This window comes from Onychomys torridus, chromosome 1 (assembly GCF_903995425.1).
Source record: "Onychomys torridus chromosome 1, mOncTor1.1, whole genome shotgun sequence".
In the NCBI taxonomy this organism is placed as follows: Eukaryota; Metazoa; Chordata; class Mammalia; order Rodentia; family Cricetidae; genus Onychomys; species Onychomys torridus.
In genome coordinates this window covers 150,494,331-150,512,198 of record NC_050443.1, presented here as the reverse complement: position 1 = coordinate 150,512,198, position 17,868 = coordinate 150,494,331, and the positions used below count along the sequence as shown (strand labels likewise).

Below are 17,868 nucleotides of genomic sequence, written 5' to 3'. Positions count from 1 at the left end.
GTGTGTGTGTGTGTGATCTTTCAATATTCATCCTTTGTTCCTTATATTTAGTGTTTTAACTATGAATTTCTTTTCTGATCTTGTCTATTTGATGTTCTGAGTGCTTCTTGTATCTGAATGAGTGCATCTTTCCTTAGTTTTGGGAAGTTTTCTTTTATTGTCTTGTTGAAGATCTGAAGATTAGTTCTATTCATTGACATGGATTCATTGCCTTCATCTATGCTTATAATTTGAAAATTTGTTCTTTTCCTGTTATTCCATATTTACTTCAAGCCCTTTCCTTTTTTATTTTTCTAATTTTTTTCACATTATTTGCTCATGTCGTCTAATTTCTTTACCCTAATAAATCCTGCTTGATTCATTCTACTAGTATGATTTTCCTTTGAGTTTTCTAGTTGGGTTATTGAGTTTTTTAAAACTCCATCTTCATTTCAGCTTGAGTTCTCTTCAATGTTTCTATCTCTTTATTGAATTCAGCTTTGCAGATGGAAGATTCTGTCCTGCAGCCACTCTCAAATAATCACTCAGAGGCTTAATATTAATTACAAATGCTCAGCCAATAGCTCAGGCTTGTTACTACCTAACTCTTACATTTTAATTAACCCACATTTCTTATCTATGCTTTGCCACATGGCTCATCACTTGTTACTTCATTTTTACATGTCCTGCTTCCTCAGCAGTTGGCTGACATTTCTTTTGACTCTGTCCTTCTTCTTCCCATCATTCTCCTTGTTTGGTTGTCCCACTTGTAGTTCTTGCCTGGCTACTAGTCAATCGGCTTTTTATTAACAATGAGAGTAGCACATTTTCACAGTGTAGAGGATTATTCCACAGCACAGCTTTCAAATCTTGGATTGTCTTTATCACTTCATTTTGCCTTATGCTTGTATTTTCTTGGGTATTACTCAGGCATTCATTTTATTTAAGCTAATTGGTTTGTTTCTTTGTGTGTTCTATAAAGTTCTTGAGTTTTTGGATAAGGCTTATGATTATTTTTCAAAAGTTGTGTCCTGTGGTTTATCCAGATAATAATCATTGGAGAACATTTTCATAGGATTGCTGGATTTTAGAGGAAGACAAATTGTTTTGTTCTTTTATGTTATATATATATGCCTGGGCATGTGGACTTCTTCAGGTGGTTTTATGTCTGATATGTACACAGCAGGCTGGGACAGAGCACAGGATGCATGAGTTGGGTGGATCTGGGAGTTGGCCTTGGTGGAGGTATGGTGAAGTCATGTAGCCGGAGTGGAGCTTGGACTGGTGCACATCCTTGCCAAAGCCTGTAGACTGGGGACAGATTGAATGCACTGACTGGATTGGGATGGGGCATTGGGTGTGGAACTCAGGGTAGGTCTAGGGACTGGGGAGGATGTTCAAAGAGTGGACTTACCAGTCAAGGTCCTGGTATAAGATGTACACTGCAGGCTGAGCCTGTAGGTCAAATGTTGTATGATCAAAATGAAGTCATCTGGTAGGGAGGAGACCTGGGTTGTTGTACAGGATGAAAATCATACATTTTAAAGAGCAATGTTGTATTTTTTTTTAAATTTGTTTGTTTGTTTTCTATTAACAGGTTTTATTGGCACAAGGGAATACTGGGTCTGAGCAATGCAACAATTGAATGGTATATTCCACATACTGCACAGCCTGGAACCTACAGAATAAGATATTTTGGACATAATCGGAAGCAAGAGCTTCTGAAGCCTACTGTTATACTTGCATTTGAAGGCATTTCTCCTCCTTTTGAAGTTCTAACTACTTAGTGAAAAGTTGGCAGATATTGAAAAATAGCTTTTCTCTGTGTACATTATAGAATGATTTCACACAAATGTGAGTTACCAGTTTGATTTTTGTAACTGTCCCTGTTTGAGGGACAGATAGTTTATTGCTAATGGGACACATATGTGTGTCTATGTGTTTGTATGATTATGAACATGCATGGAGAGAGAGAGAGAGAGAGAGAGAGAGAGAGAGAGAGAGAGAGAGAGAAAGAGAGAGAGAGAGAATAGTTATTAGTGGATGAGAGAATATGTATGAGAGAAGCCCTCTGGAAACCATGCACCTTGTGGTCTTCATCCTAAAGCATGATTTTACTTGAGGTTTTGTGATTGCTTAAGAGAGAATTCCCTTTAATATGAAATCTCAGAAATATATTGATAGTTTCTGAAGATATGTGAACAATGTTTAACCTATTTATTTATGGACTTATGAATGAGAACACTAGAGAACTTTCTGGAAGTCCTCTAGATTGATACTTGATTTTCCAGGGAGGAATAATGAAGTTTAATTCACTTTAGGTTAGAATAAGGTTATTATATATTTTCCTGTAGTTGCATTTACAAAGTATCATGTAACCTTACTACAAATATATGAACCCAGCTAAAATATAGCCAGAAAATTAGCATGCCAGTTTTTCCTGCATTCAAATGAGCTGAAGCCTTCCAATCAGCCACTTTGGGATGGGTCTGCCTGGCTCAGGGTTATTGTTCATTTTCATATCTTTTCTGGAATCCCTCCAGAGTCCAACTATGTGGAAGCCACTTTACAGTTCTTTGATTATGCCTTGTATTCCTCAAAGTGTCCTTATCCTGCTAGATCATGTCTATCCATCCAAACATTTACTCTAAATTTTAGATTTTACGTTTTCACCAATCAAATGTATCTCAAGCCACGAAGCTTTGCCTTGAATGTAGATTATAGAACAAAAATGTTGAGGCTGGAAGTGTAGTCATCAAAGGGGAAGCTTTAAATGCATTCATCTGTTCTCCTATCAGCTGCTCGCTCATGCATGGTTCCTTTGAACTATTGCACAGTTATTTAAAGGTACATATATAGCCAGTGTCGTACTCATTCCTGGGTCTTCACAGTTATTGACATCAGATTGAGATGATAGTGTAGATGAATCCTCTGAAGGACAAAATAGTCAACCAGAAATGTAAATTTTGGAGAGACATTTGAAAGTCATAAGTTTTCAGGTCATCTATTACATGTCTTCTGTACTGGGTGTTATGATCTGGGAGGAAAGAAGCCCAAAACAATTTTCAGATATTAATCTGAAAGTAATGTTTCAGAACATATGATACAGACAGTGTAATGAATGAGCTAGGACAATCTGACATGAATTGTCTGAAAGTACTAGTTGCATTTAAAATTACCTAAGTTAATTATCAGTAAAGTGAATCTCTGAATGCCAAGTCATATTATTGTAGGTATGTAAAGGAGGAAGCATTTTAGAAGAAAATCAATACTTACAATCATTTCAATACTAACCTCACTTTGAGAACAATGACGGTAAGGCAAACCTGCACTTTTCCCCTTTGGCTTACATACTTAAACATAGTAGTAGACTGAATCAAAAAAAGCCTGGAGCATGATTAAGTGACTTCATTTTCCAGACAGTGTTTCTATGGAGATTAACTGCTGAAGAATGAACTAATCAGGATTTTCAAGGGTTGTGTGAACTTCTATCCTCATAAGAACATCCTATTATGTATAAAGGTTCAAGGACTTAATACATTTTGAAAATAGTTTATCTCAAAATAAAAACCATATACAGTAGAACCCATGATGTATTTTAAAATGTATTTCTCATGGTCCAGAACAATACAAGGATGTTCCCTACCACCATTCTCCCCAATGAAGTTTTTCTCAAAAAGTCTGCTTAAGAGTCCCTTTTTATCATTGGTAACTATGTGACAATGGCCATTGCATCCCATATCTGTGTACCCAGCCCTGCATGGAAACAAACCACAGAAACATAGCTCCTCAGTAGACTTAATCTCTTCCAGATCATGTGCTTCTAGTTTTTGCAGTCTGTAAGAAAATAACCAGATCCCTGCATTAATCATAGTTACCCGGGCCTAAAGGAACCCACCAGGCAACTGGTCTGATCAGTTCACCTAAAGCCACAGATCCTGTTTTTGTCTCTGTTTGGAAATAGCTTCGTGGACCCAAAATGCATGGAGGAAGCTCTGGAAAAAGGATGTGGAAAGCAGTTGGGTTGGTGAGAGCACTGTTGTAGAGTCTGTTTGCCCAACTGTCTGTGCTTTACTTGCTGTGCCTTGCCTACTCTGATTTCAAGAATACTGTGATTCGTTCAGAATGCATAGAATATTTCCTTTTCCAGGTCTATATTTTTGATGCATAGTCTGTAAAAATTGTCAGTGTTCAAGAGAATATTTAATAATAAATTGAGAATTATACTTGAAAAAATGCTTGGGAGAAGTATTTTGTAATGAGAGGTAATGTGGACACTTTGAAGAAAGATGGAAGATGGCTGTGGTTCTGTTATTCAAGGTGAGGGTGGGTAGTGCAAATAACCTTCGTAGACAGATAGTCTCTCAAACTAAATGCATCCATCCCCAGTTCCCTCCCAACCTCTGAAGGTCTGATGCTGGTGAAGTATGTATAGCATGTTCTTTGTGAGCTTCTTGGACACCAAGAAGTTTTCTCGGCAGGTAGCTAGTTATAAATTTATAAGCTGATTCTGAACAGTAAGATCAAAATAAATTTACAGGTGAACATCCTTTTCTTTTGCACACAACTTTTTTTTTTTTTTTTTTGAGCTGAGGACTGAACCCAGGGCCTTGTGCTTGCTAGGCAAGCGCTCTACCACTGAGCTAAATCCCAAACCCATGAACATCCTTTTGCAACCTGCTGTCTTATGTTTCTCATCTAGTATAAGCAAGCCCATTGCCTTTCCCTGGAATTAAAATGTGCGTTTTATTCTTAAACAAAAATAACATCATTAGATGATTTCTTCATAACTTGAGTGTTTCAAAATGATGCCCATGGTTCCTGAGCATTCACTCTTACTTGCTTATTTAAACTGGCTTTTGGAATCTTTAACTGATAAAATTTCAGGGAAGGAAACAGATATTGTCCCACACAGAGTTAAGATGCACCCAGTTGTAAGTAACAAGGTATTTCTGATCAAGAGTAGTCCATACACTAAACAATCTCACATAGGACTAACTCTTGAGGTGACTGATTCAGGTATGTTCTATCTACTCAGTGACATCTTTGAGACTCTTTTCAGCATGTTGATATTAATTTTTTGACTTATCCTCACAGTCAAAAGATCGCTCTGTACAGTTGCATGAAGAAGTAAGGGGGAAGGAAGACTCCATTTAGGATCTTTATCTGGGAGGTGGGAACCAGTAAGAACACAAGAAGAACCCCCATTATATTTCCTTCTCCAGAACTGTGCCATTTGATTGATTATTCATGGCTGCAGGGAAGGTTTGGGAAGAGAATAGTTGTTGTTTTCTGCCCTGAGAAATGAGTGCAAGTCCTAACAGCAAGAATGAGAAGCTCCAGGAGTCCAGTTGGGGAGAGAGGAGGGATTCTATGAGCAAGTGCATCAAGATCATGATGCGGAAACCTGCAGAGACGACCAAACCAAGCTAGCGGGAACTCATGAAAGTTGGATCCAAGGCTGTGGCACCTGTGTGGGACTGGGCTGGGCCCTCTGCATGGCAAGACAGTTGTGTAGCTTGATCTGCTTGGGGGGGTCCTGGCACTAGGATCAGAATCCATCCCTGGTGCATGAGCAGGCTTTTTGGAGCCCACTACCTAGGGTGGGACACCTCTTGCAGGCTTGAGGCATGGGGAGGGGCTTAGACTTGCCTCTACTGGATGTGCCTCCTCATGGCAGGCCTTGCCTTCTTGTGGGGGTGGGGGTGGGAGGTAGGTTGGGAGGGGGAAGCTTGGGGGTGGGAGGAAGGAAAAGAGGGATCTTTGGTGTATAAAATGAATGGAAAATTTTTCTTAATAATAATAATAATAATAAAGAGATAGAGAGTACAACTTTTTAAAGTACATCAACAAGATGAATTATTTTGTAACTTTGGAGATTTACTTTTTGATCCAGGGTGAATGCCTGGCATTCATCTGTACATAGCTAATTTTAAAAATGATACTTCCATGTTTGAGGGAAGGAGACCTGTGACTTGGGGAAGTGGGCATAGCAAACCATGCATCAGCCCACTTTATTACTTTTCATATCTCAGTTATGGCCACACCTATAGCTTTCTACAATAAGTGGTCATATCTACAGTCCCAACTTATTTTCTCTTTGAAATAATGACTAAAGGGATAAATCCATGGAGTCTATTTAATGATCAAAGGAATTTATTTGGGGGTAAACACACAACCATGGGAGATTTATCATATGGTCCGGGAAAGCTGAGCTATGTCCCATGCTGAACAGCTTGGCCCAAGATCTCAACATCGAGAACCATGAGGCAGCTGAGAGGGGCTAGGTAGCTTACATGCATCCCAGATGGCCACGCCCACAGAGGCCAGTGCCTCAAGGTCATAGGCAGGTATAACAGCTACAGCTGCCTCACTAGGGGTGGTGCTTCAGGGAAGGGCTCAAATGACTAACCACTACAAATGGCAATGGGTGTTACCCTAGGAAATATATTTTAGGAAAGCCATCAGAACCATAATACTCAAGATAATTTGAAATTTGCTCTGGAAAAAAATGTGTGTATTTCTTTAGCAAGTTTGTATTGAGTACCTGTATACTTTGTGATTGACATTAAATCTTTAAGATAAAACACAATGAGGCCACACAGCTGTTCTCTTTATTAGTGAACTTAGAGTTTAAAGGATAAAGCAGGCAGGTGAACAGACACTTAGTGTACATTATGGCCTCCAATACTATAAAAGTTCATAGTACTAGAGATGACAGCTCTGTATAGCTTGGGGGATATTCTAGTAGGTTTCCTGGGAAATGACCTCTTGTTAAGACCTAAAGTATACAAAGAATTTAGCCAGAAGAGAAGGAACATTGTGGTTGTGGTTGTGCCTAGTCCCACTATTGTATAGGATGATTCTTTTCCATTCTTCCATTGAGAAGAGAATCATAATAGGCCTAGATGCTACTATGCTTTTGTAATCTTTCCTCAAAGCTGTGCTTTGATACTCTATGTTAGCATAGTCTGAATTAGAGTAAGGACAGAGTAGAGTCTGTTGGCATGATCACCAAGAGGTGATGGAATGGAGATGAAGAATTGGTACACTGTGTTGGGCATATAGATATTATGTGTGGGCAGGGGGACTGTTCCAGGTAGAAGAAATAGCAAGTATTTTATCAAGTCTATAATTAGGGTGTGAGAGGACATTGGTCAGAACTCTTAACACTGTTATTGTCTTCATAATAATAAATGGGTTTTTATTTGCATTTTCTCCTTCAAACTGTTTTCTTACAACATTGACTGTATTTGTCTTGTGCTCTAACAATAAAGCACATCTTTTATAACCAACAGCACTGACTTCAGTTTCCCTTGGTATTAGTACCACCTCATGCTTCTGTCTTTATGGATTATAACTCTGTCTCTATGTTTGAACTGAATTTATTAAGATTTCTCTTTTTCCTCCTATATACCTCATATTTCCAGACCTAGGATATCTTTTTTCATTTTTGCACCTATGAAGTATCATATCACATAGGCATTTAACCTGTACCTCCTGGGAAGATATCTTCCAGGTTATCTAGGCCTTACTAAAGGTTAGACAACACCCTTGGTGTCCCTGCCTGATAAGGTCACATATTAAATAGACCTATGATTCTGCAAAATTTCCCAGGTACTCCTTATCCTGAAATGTTCTTAAGACTTTCCAAAATACCTACTCCAGCCCAAAACTATAGAAATATAGTGTCTGTTAACCTTATTTGATGATGTCAGCTGACTTGGTACCATTTCCTCATGACACAACACCTCCCCTTCCCTACTTCCTCACAAGGACCTTAAAACAGTAAGTTCTCAACCTGTAAATTTTGGCTCTCTTGGAGCTGTGTATTAGATATCCTGCATATCAGATATTTACATTATGACCCATAACAGTAGCAAAATTACATCTGTGAAGTAGCAACAAAATAATTTTATGGTTGGGGGTTACCACAACACGGGGAATTGTATTAAAGAGTCACAGCATTAGGAAGGTTGAGGACCATTGCCTTAAAAACAACATGCTTTGTTTTCCTGGCTGGGCTGAAGCTTAACTTGAGTTTCCGCCCTTTGTTATCAGGGCTGCTGATAAACCTCTTACCTAAAGGATAATCCAAATCCAGGCCTCCCTTTAACTTCTCTCCCTGCTTTAAGCCTGACACTAGAACATCAAGTATAGACTGTGAATACTGCTGGCTGCCTTTTTAGAGGAGGCCCAGAGCTTTAGCTAACATTCCATAAATACTTACAGATACTAAAAATCTGAGTAATACATATAAATGTCAATGTATCTTGGCCTGTTTGATGCCCAGTACTTCTTTATCAGTTCCTCTTGAAGACTCACAGGTGTAACAGAACCTCATGGGACTGAGGGTGGCTTGTGTGTATAGGATGTAAATAGAAGTTGTGTGAAGTAGAAGAAAACACAGGCTTTACCCAACCTGATGTTGAATTGTGCCTGTGATCATGAGAAGGCTACTTCTTTGCTTGGTTTGTGAAATGGTGATAGTACCAGTGACTTTGATTTCTCAAACATTAAGGATGATGAGAGGATGTTCTGGGAAGTAACTGACTTGAATCTTAGTTCTATCACTGAATAGTGTCAGCCTTTGAATAACTTATTTTTAAAGACTTGTCTTGATTGTGTGTGTGTATTTGTGTGTGTGTGTGTGTGTGTGTGTGTGTGTGTGTGTGTGCATGTGTGTGTGTGTAGGGTAGGTGTCCAAAACATTAAGAAGAGGGAGCTAGAACCCCTTGATCTAGAGTTGTTTTTGGATTGAGGCAGTTGTAAGCTGCCTGGTATGGGTGCTGGGAGTGGAACTTGGTTCTATAGTACACATTCTTGGCTGCTGATCCATCTTTTGGGCCCCAGAATAGAGTAATTTCATAAAACCTCAGTCTCTTTATTTCAACTTTGTAATCTGTAAAAGAAGAACATTTATCTTATTTACCTTTTTAAGTTATGAAATTAAAATAAGAATAAGTTGTTGGCACCTTTGGTGTATCTTGAAGCTCAATTGATCTGACTGTTCATTTTGTTGGATGATGTGTATGATAATGTGCCTGGAAAATAGTAGAAACTAAAAAATCAAAATTCTTCCTCTGAGAGCCAAATCATAGTTGGCCTAGATGTTACTATGCTTTCCCAAATGTTTTTTCAAAGTTGTGTTTTGATACTCTGTGTTAGCATAGTCTGAAGGGCTGAAATAGAGTAAGAAAGGAGTAGAGCCTGTCAGTGTGGTCTAGACTTCCAGGTGATGGAATGTGGGATAAGAATCAGTACACTGATTTAGGAACGGCCCAGGAGGGTGTTGGTACAAAAATGTCTAGAATTAAAGCAGATGTGATAGATTGGTTGTCTGGAAAATGAAACTGGAAGGACAGGTGAGAAACAATGAAATTCTTGAAATGTAGTTTAGGGGATAATAAGTTAGAGAAAGTAACAGAGAGTGGATCCAGGACACCAACTGCAGTCTGGTTTAGGACATATGGCAGAATGTCCAGGTGGCAAATCTAGTACACACTGGGGAATATGGAGCAGGAAACTGGAGGGAAGCTAGGACAGACATGGGAGGTCACAGAAATGTCAACTTCAAGCTGATGGCTGGAGAAAAGGAGGCTGATGACTTTGCTAAAAGAAGGGTAAATAGGGAGGAAACAGAAGATTTGGAATGTAGGCCTTAGGAAAACAACCACATTTAGGAAAAAAAAGGATGAAAAATGGTCCAGACAATACTAAGAAGAAATGGGAAATGTAGGAGTATGGGAAGGAAGAATTTCAAGAAAATCCAGTCATCGGATGTCAAGAGATGGGAGTAGAGTAGGCCTTGGAAAATTTGCAGGGAATTGAGAAAGGATGCTGGGTGAATGGATATAGCAGAGATGTTGTGGTGGCTGCATCATGTCTGCTCATGAATTCTCCCATTGTGGCGCTTTTGGTTATTGGGAGAGAAAACATGGCATCTGGCAGTTGAGATAGCTATCTTCTAAATTCTGTTTAGAGGGATGAGATAAGCAATGTGTTCCCACATATGCTCACAGAAGGTATAGACATATAATGCACTGACCAGATCCCCTTCCTTACAGATGTAGAAATAACATGATGGCAAGAACTTGGGCAGCCATCAAGCCCAAAGATAGGAGCTTTGTATTAAAGACAACAGTAATACAGGAAATACTTGGGACCCTAATAGTTTGGAATTGTCAAACAATCTTTGGGTTGTTTAATTAAAAATGATGGGAAGAAAGTTTCCACAATAACATATTACCATTACAACAGCTGGAAGGTGAGTTTTGATTAATGTGCTTAGTAAAGTTCCAGAAAGGCCATTGTTTAGGTATTTTCCTCTCTGGCCAGGACGACACATATCAACTTATTTTTGTAAGTTGATAAATTAGAAGGGAAGATTTTTTACTAGCTGGTTTGTAGGAAATGATACTGTGCTAGCTAGTTGTATGCCAAGTTGATATAAACTAGAGTCATCTGAAAGGAGGGAGTCCCAAATGAGAAAATGTCTCTGTAGGATCAGGTGGAAGGCAAGCCTGTAGGGTGTTTTCTTAATTAGTTATTAATGAATGAGGACCCAGCCCATTATGAATGGTGCCATCTCTGAGCTGGTGGTCCTGGGTTCTCTAAGAAGGTGGGCTGAGCAAGCTACATGAAACAAGCCAGGAAGCAGCACTCTTCCATGGCCTCTGCATCAGCTCCTGCCTCCAGGTTCCTTCCCTGGTGGACTATACTATAGAAATGTAAGCCAAATAAACCCTTCCTTCCCCAAGTTGCTTTTGGTCTTGGTGTTTCATCATAGCAATAGTGACCTTAACTAGGACAGAAGTTGGTACCAGGATCATGGGGTATTGCTGTGACAGACCTTACTCTGTTGTTTTTGGGAGAATTGTGGAAGGACCTTGAAACTTTGGGCTAGTTCATTGAGTGTTAAGAGCTCAGTGGGCCGTTCTTTAGGAACTTGAAAGATAAGAATGTTGAGAGCAGTGTTGATAATGGAGGCCTGGCTTGTGAAGTTTCAGAGGGAAGCAAAGACTTCACCATATCTTCTATGTGAAGCATTTGTGGTGTCTGATGCTTCTGGGACTAAAGAAGCAGCTGTGATTGAGAAGAGACAAAAAACACTTGAGTAAAACCTTTGTTTTGCTGGGACAATGGATGGTGGTCAGCTGGGGCTGAAGAATCAGCTGTAGTTAAGGAAAGACCAGCATTGTTGAGATGAATGAAATCTTCTGGAAATGTTGAGTTAGCACACAGAAGCTGTGTTCCAGAGATGGCTATGAAGCCCAACTTGGGAGCGTAAGAGTCACCTAGATGGTATTAGTTTTGAAGGCATGAAGGGGTAATGGAGAGAAGATGAGGATTGGTACTGTGAGACAGGGCTGGAGTCCCTGGAGAGAGCCCAGTAGAGGCTATGGGTGAAAGTATAGCCCAGTTGCAGCAAGAGTACCCAGTATTTTGGTGATGCCAATGGCACCACTGCCAAGAATAGTAGCAGCCATGGAGTGGAGCCAGCCCGAACCAACCAGGAAGTGATCTGTGTTGGCAACAGCATGTGGAGCCAGGAAAAAGGACCAGGCCCTTTGGAAGAGGCCAGGAGATCATGAGTGTGTAGCTAGAGTTTTCCTGCCTGGCCCAGTCAAGACAAATCTCTCTTACCCGCCAGTCCCACAGTCGCTCAGACCCAACCAAGAAAGCACACAGAAACTTATATAGCTTATAAACTGTATGGCCGTGGCAGGCTGCTTGTTATCTACCTTTTCTATCTTAAATTAACCCATTTCTGTTAATCTATACTTTGCCACATGGCGTGTGGCTTACCAGTGTCTTTACATGTTGCTTCTCATGGCGGCGGCTGGCGGTGTCTCCCCCAGCCTTCTACTTCCCAGAATTCTCTTCTCTCTTGTCCCGCCTATACTTCCTGCCTGGCCACTGGCCAATCGAAACTTTATTTACACAGAGCGATATCCACAGCACTTCCCCTTTTCTTTTTTTTTTTTAAAGGAAGGTTTTAACTTTTACATAGTACAATTACATATAACAAAACAATTATCAAGCAAGAATTATAGTTACAATATTAAAGAAGATATCCTATCTATCTTATATTTGTGAGTCTAAAGTTTTATATCTAACTTATCTTGTATCATAACTGAGGAAATTATAACTATCTAGTCTTCAACCACATCAAAGACCTCAGAAGGATTTAATATTACCTGAGAACCGGGAGAAGGATGTAAGCATTTTTTGGGAGTCTTGTAGAGTAGACAGAGACAGCTGGCAGCCTGGACAGTCACCTAATGTTCCTTTGTAATGTTGGGGCATTTGTCTTCAGCCCACAGGGCTAGAGTCTCTCGGTTACTTCTCTCAGTGTCGTGTAGAATGTCTGGCAGTTTCCTCTGCGAAGCAGGAACCTGAAGGACCATTTTGTCAAGCAAAGTTTAGTGGTCACCTTTCTATGGGTCCTGCATGTCCAGTCGATCAAGCAGTCCAGGCAAGAACAATTTCTTGCCCAAATGGCTATTTTTGCCAAGGTGAAGATAAGATATGAAGTGTCTTCAATGCCCATCGTTGTCTCTGAAGTAAATTGGTGTTGCCAGGAGCAGACATGTCTCACTGTCCAGAAAGTCTAAATTTTAAAAATATTTTAAATGCCATATTCTGTAGACCTTTGAAGTGTTTGAAGATTATCTGTCTATCTGAAATATCTCTATGTATATGTAGAAGACTTAAGTAACATGGCTACGAGTATGATTATCATAGATGACCAGTTATTAATCTATTTTTAATTATCCATTACAATTTTAAATGAGCTATACAAACATAATACCTTAAACACGAGTAGAAATATATACATAGTATAACAAAATTAACTTTAAGTTTGTATCAATAGACTAAAATCTAAACCAATGTAAAACATTTTAAACAAGTTGTTGTTCTTTAGAAGTAAGTTCCTTCCTTAATCTACCCTTTTATCTTATTATATCTATATCATATCCTCTTTTCTTCTTTAAAAAGAGATTGCGTTTATAATCAATCTACTTTAAAGAAAAATATTGGTTTTTCTCTGTCCCACACCAGAGGGCTCTTTTGATTTGGGACACAAGAATCTCTTAACCTTTTTTTTTAGCAATATGTCTGGGTTTAGAGAAGGAGTGAGCCAATTTCATCTCCAAAGCCAGCTTGATAATTTTGGGAATGTGGGCGTAGTTTTTCTTACTACTTCCTGTTGGAAGGGGGCGCTGTATCTTATGGGGATACAAAGAAAATTTTAGGATTATGGAGTAGTCCATTAGGGTGAACCTCTGAGCCAGTTGCCTTGAAACCATTTGGATGTCGGATCATCTGGGCCATGGTGTCATTGGAGACCTTTCAGGTGGTCTTGGCTGATCAAACCTGATGTATCTTAATCTGGAACAAATCCACAGCCTCTGTCTTGACTGGGCCAGGCAGGAAAACTCTAGCTACACACTCATGATCTCCTGGCCTCTTCCAAAGGGCCTGGTCCTTTTTCCTGGCTCCACATGCTGTTGCCAACACAGATCACTTCCTGGTTGGTTCGGGCTGGCTCCACTCCATGGCTGCTACTATTCTTGGCAGTGGTGCCATTGGCATCACCAAAATACCTACCTTCCTTCCTTCCTTCCTTCCTTCCTTCCTTCCTTCCTCCCTCCCTCCCTCCTTCCCTCCCTCCCTGCCTCCCTTCCTCCCTCCCTTCCTCTCATCTTTCTTTTTTGTGTATATATGTGTGTGACATGCAGGCAGTGTGTATGCACATTCATGTGTGCAAGTGCTTGTCTGTGCACAGAGTTTGGAGCCAGAGGTTGACCTCAGGTGTCTTTCTGAAGTTCTCTTCACTTTAGTTCTTGAGGTATGGTCTCTCAATGAACTGGAATATGCTGATTCAGCCAGTCTTTCCAGAGACATTCTTTAGTGCTGGGATAACAGGTGAACTGCCTTACTTACCTGGATTTTACATGGATTCTGGGGATCTGAATTGTAGTCTTCATGCTGGCACAGCAGGCAATACCTTCATCATGTGAGCCAACATCAGCCCCTTATCTGTTTATTTGTTCAGTCATTTTTTAAAATACAAGATCTAAATCTAGCATTGAACTTACTATACAGCCAAGGAAGACCTTGAATCTACAAGCCTTCTATGACTACCACCCATAGGATTACATATGGGTACCATGATAGCACACCTGGTTTAAATTTTGAATATATATAGTTTACATTTTGATTGGATTTCATTTCTTTTGCAAACAAGGCTTTGATTGTAAATGTTGCTTATTTTCTATTTCACAAAGCCAGAGACACAACACAGTATCTCTTTTCTCACTTCAACTATGATTGACACTAGATTCAGGAAATGTCAGTCTGACCCATTCTCTGTAAACCATGGAGTCAGGCATTTCTCCAAAAATGGTCTCGCTCTGCCTCCTAGGAAAAGCAATTTAGGAACCACTGTTTGGACACAGGAGATGCCTAATGTATTTCTTTATGGTCTTGTCTATGGAGAGAACTTGTACTACATACTACAGAAAGAAAGAAATAGGAAGAGCATTTTGGCTTTCCAAATGCAGCTAAAATGAGAGGGGTTGATTTTAATTTCTCTGAATTTTATAATTGTATTAATTTTAAACTGGAAATCTTGGTCCCTTAAAACATTAACATTTTTGCTTATGGTATGCTTTGAAATTTTAAATTTTTATTGACCATGAATTGCTATGTTGGTTTTTGTCAACTGGACACAAACTAGATTGATCCTCAGTTGAGGTATTGCCCCTATCACACTGGCCCATGGGCATGTCAGCAGGGCATTTTCTTGATTGATGATTGATGTGAAAGAGTTCAGTCCACTCTTGGTGGTGGCATCTCTGGGCAAGTGGTCCTGAGTGCTATAAGAAAGCAAGCTGAGCTGGCAGAGGAAGGAAGCCACGAAGTAAAGCCCCATGGTCTCTGTTTCAGCACCTCCCAAGTGGAGCCTGTTCAAGTGTGAGCCAGCTAAACTCTTCCCTCCCCCAAGTTGCTTTTGGTTGGTATTTTATCACAAAAGAGAAGCTAACTAGGATGATGACCTTTTATTTCGCTGGGCTTGGGTTTAGAATAAAAGTAAGAAAAAAATTGTCTGCTTTTAAGTTCTAAACATGTTTTTTTTTTTTTAAATTTACCTTCCCCCCCCTTCTATTGCTTATAGAGTTTGATTGTTTGCTTTCAGAAATCCACTGATGGACAGTAGCCTGGAACTGCTCTCTAAAATAGACACTTTCTCCTGTAAGTTGTTGTTTGTCAGGGTATTTTATCACAGCAACAGAAATGAACCTAGAACAATGACATTGTTCTGTTTTGTAGTATGTGTGTGTGTGTGTGTGTGTGTTTACAGTATTTGTTAGGTATTAGTCACAATATTATATTCATGTTATAGAATATATTTCTTAAATGTCAAGCTCTGCTTCTTTTTCTATATTGTCTTAGATCTCAGGTGTGAGCAGGATCGGCTGATCTTATTTCATGATTTTCTGTTCTGAAACCATCTGGGCATGGTGACTTTCATTTGTTTTATTTTATTTCATTTTTTTTATTAATGAGAAAGATCTTTTGTGTTTTTTTTCTATTTCCACATAGATATTGGTTTATTTAGTCTTGCTGTCTCTGCTAATTTGTGAAGAAATTATTTTTCTAGACTGTTTCATTTAGGCTGCCATTTGTAATGGTAGGCTGTATACAGAATAGCATACTATATATCTTAGGTATTTCCCATTCTCTGTAATTTGTCAGTTATTTACATTGGCCACATCCTCTAGGTGGCCTGCTCTTTCCAGTGTGGATGCTGCTGTTTCCTCACTGTTCAGTTGAGTGTCCCCTGCTCAGAGGGCTCTTGCTTTACCCCAGAGTGGCTCCATCCCCTTTTGTACTTGTCTGCATTTCTTTCCTAGCAATGTTCCCTCATGATGTTGACCTATGGAATCTTCTACTATGTCAACCATTGCAGCCCAGTGCCTATACATGACCTGATTGGTAGCTATTTCTGACTAATAGCCTTTAAAAATGAATAAAACCTCAAGTCTTTGTTGCTCTGAGAACCAGATAGCAGGTTTCAGGAAAGGGGATACTGCTACAATTTCTGTTCCATCTTTGGTACTTTTCTGCAGGAAGCCTTTAAGTAGCAGTTACATGGCCTCTTCATAGTTCACCATAGTAAAGGCAGGTAAATCTCATGCCTAGGCCTTGATTTGTCTTTGAGGTTGAATTTGGTTTTCTAAACACAGAGTGTTCATTCAATGTGTCACCTGTCACAGTGGACTAGATTTATGAACAGGTGACACAGCATATCTCTAGAGGTACAAAATGTGTAAAAATAAGTCAGGATCCTAGAAAACATGGATGCTCAGCCAGCTGTCTGCCATGTGTGATAAATCTAGACAGAGGGCTCAGGGTAGCTCCCATGAAGTCTGGGTCTTTGGGCCCTAAACTCCAGTGTCTATGGCTCGCTCTGAATCAACTGCAGGGCCTCCTGTGTAGCTCTGACCTGAGGTTAGCCTGGTGTTTCTTAACCTTGAATGATGATTGGGATGAAAATTAAATGGAGAAGAAACAGTCTTCATGAGTATCATATTTCCTGATACATTCTCCCCATTAAGTATTGTTAAGTATATGGAAAGAAATTAGGCAACAATTCATTTGATTTAGTAATCTTCTGTAAGTATAAATAAATTAAAAAATATTAATGCACTAAAAAAACCCCACAAGCCAGAAAGAATCAAATAATAACCATTATTTAAAGGGATACATGAGTCTGTATTGCTAAAATTAAACTACCATTCCTAATTTGATTATGATTCTGGTTGTTCTTATGTATTTAGGGTCTGCTTCTCTGTGCTATAGTGGGTTGTGATAACTAACTTCCAATGATTATGCTTCCATTTGCACTATTGCAAAACTCACATTTAGCAGACATGGTGGCATCTATTGCTCTCTATCAGAATAACAGTTACATAAAAGCCTGTCTTGCTTCCTTTATTGACAGACAGTGATGCAGAAGAATAAGAGGAAATAAACACTTCCTTCCTCCAACCCGCCTTTGGATGTGGTCTTTATCACAGCAATGGAAACCCTAACTAAGACATAAACCACTTGCTTAGCTCTGAGTGGTTTTTAGCAACCCTGCATCTTGTCTAGGATTTACAAGCCTGTGAACTCTATGGCAGGTATTATAAATAGTTCTCACCTTTGATGGTTTTGTTGACCGGCATATAGTAGCTGCTTGCAGAAGTATATCAAAGGGTTTGAGGGATGGTGTTTGGGTCCGTGGAAAAATGGCTGTGATTGGAGAACACTGTTTCACATGGGCAAAGTCTGAGTGGCCAAACCATGGACTATGTTTGTCCTTCTCTATCCATGGCATTGTGTAAATAACCTCCTTTGTGAGATATGATTTTAATGGAACATGTATAAGGCTGGAAGGATAGCTCAGCCGTTAAAGGCTAGGCTCACAACCAAAAATATAAGATTCACTTTTCTAATATTAGAAAAATTTATACATAAATTTTTTGTTAAATTTTAATTTTTGGTTTTATCACTGTACAGTTGAAACAAAGACATATAAATATGAAAGCCATTTATTTCTGGTTTTTCAAATGAATAAATGGAATTTCCAGGAGGGGCAGAAAACCATACGTTGCACTGATCGACCAGTGTTTTTCTCCAACACAATAAAGAGCTTCCCTCTCAGTACACAGACACCCCTGCTCTGGAGCAAGGCTGGAGAAAAGAGGTCCGTCCATTCACGCTATGGTTGCTGCCTTTGCTCACTCTAACTCTCTATGTTGGATCTGCAGCGCCATCTACTGAGTCAGAAAGGAAGTGTACAGAGGCTTTGATACGTACATGGGGACGTTTTAG

General features: G+C 39.5%; 1 protein-coding gene across 3 annotated transcripts in view; it reads left to right on the top strand.

The window, feature by feature from the left end:
* Window positions 1-1,953, top strand: part of Asah2 (N-acylsphingosine amidohydrolase 2) — a 122,665-nt gene extending 120,712 nt beyond the window's left edge. For all 3 annotated transcript variants that reach the window (XM_036171040.1, XM_036171031.1, XM_036171047.1), the window contains one exon: window positions 1,577-1,953. In XM_036171040.1, coding sequence (XP_036026933.1) covers window positions 1,577-1,766 — 190 coding nt within the window. In that variant the 3' untranslated portion in view covers window positions 1,767-1,953. The remainder of the gene's footprint in view (window positions 1-1,576) is intronic.
* The last annotated feature ends 15,915 nt before the right edge of the window (window positions 1,954-17,868 follow it).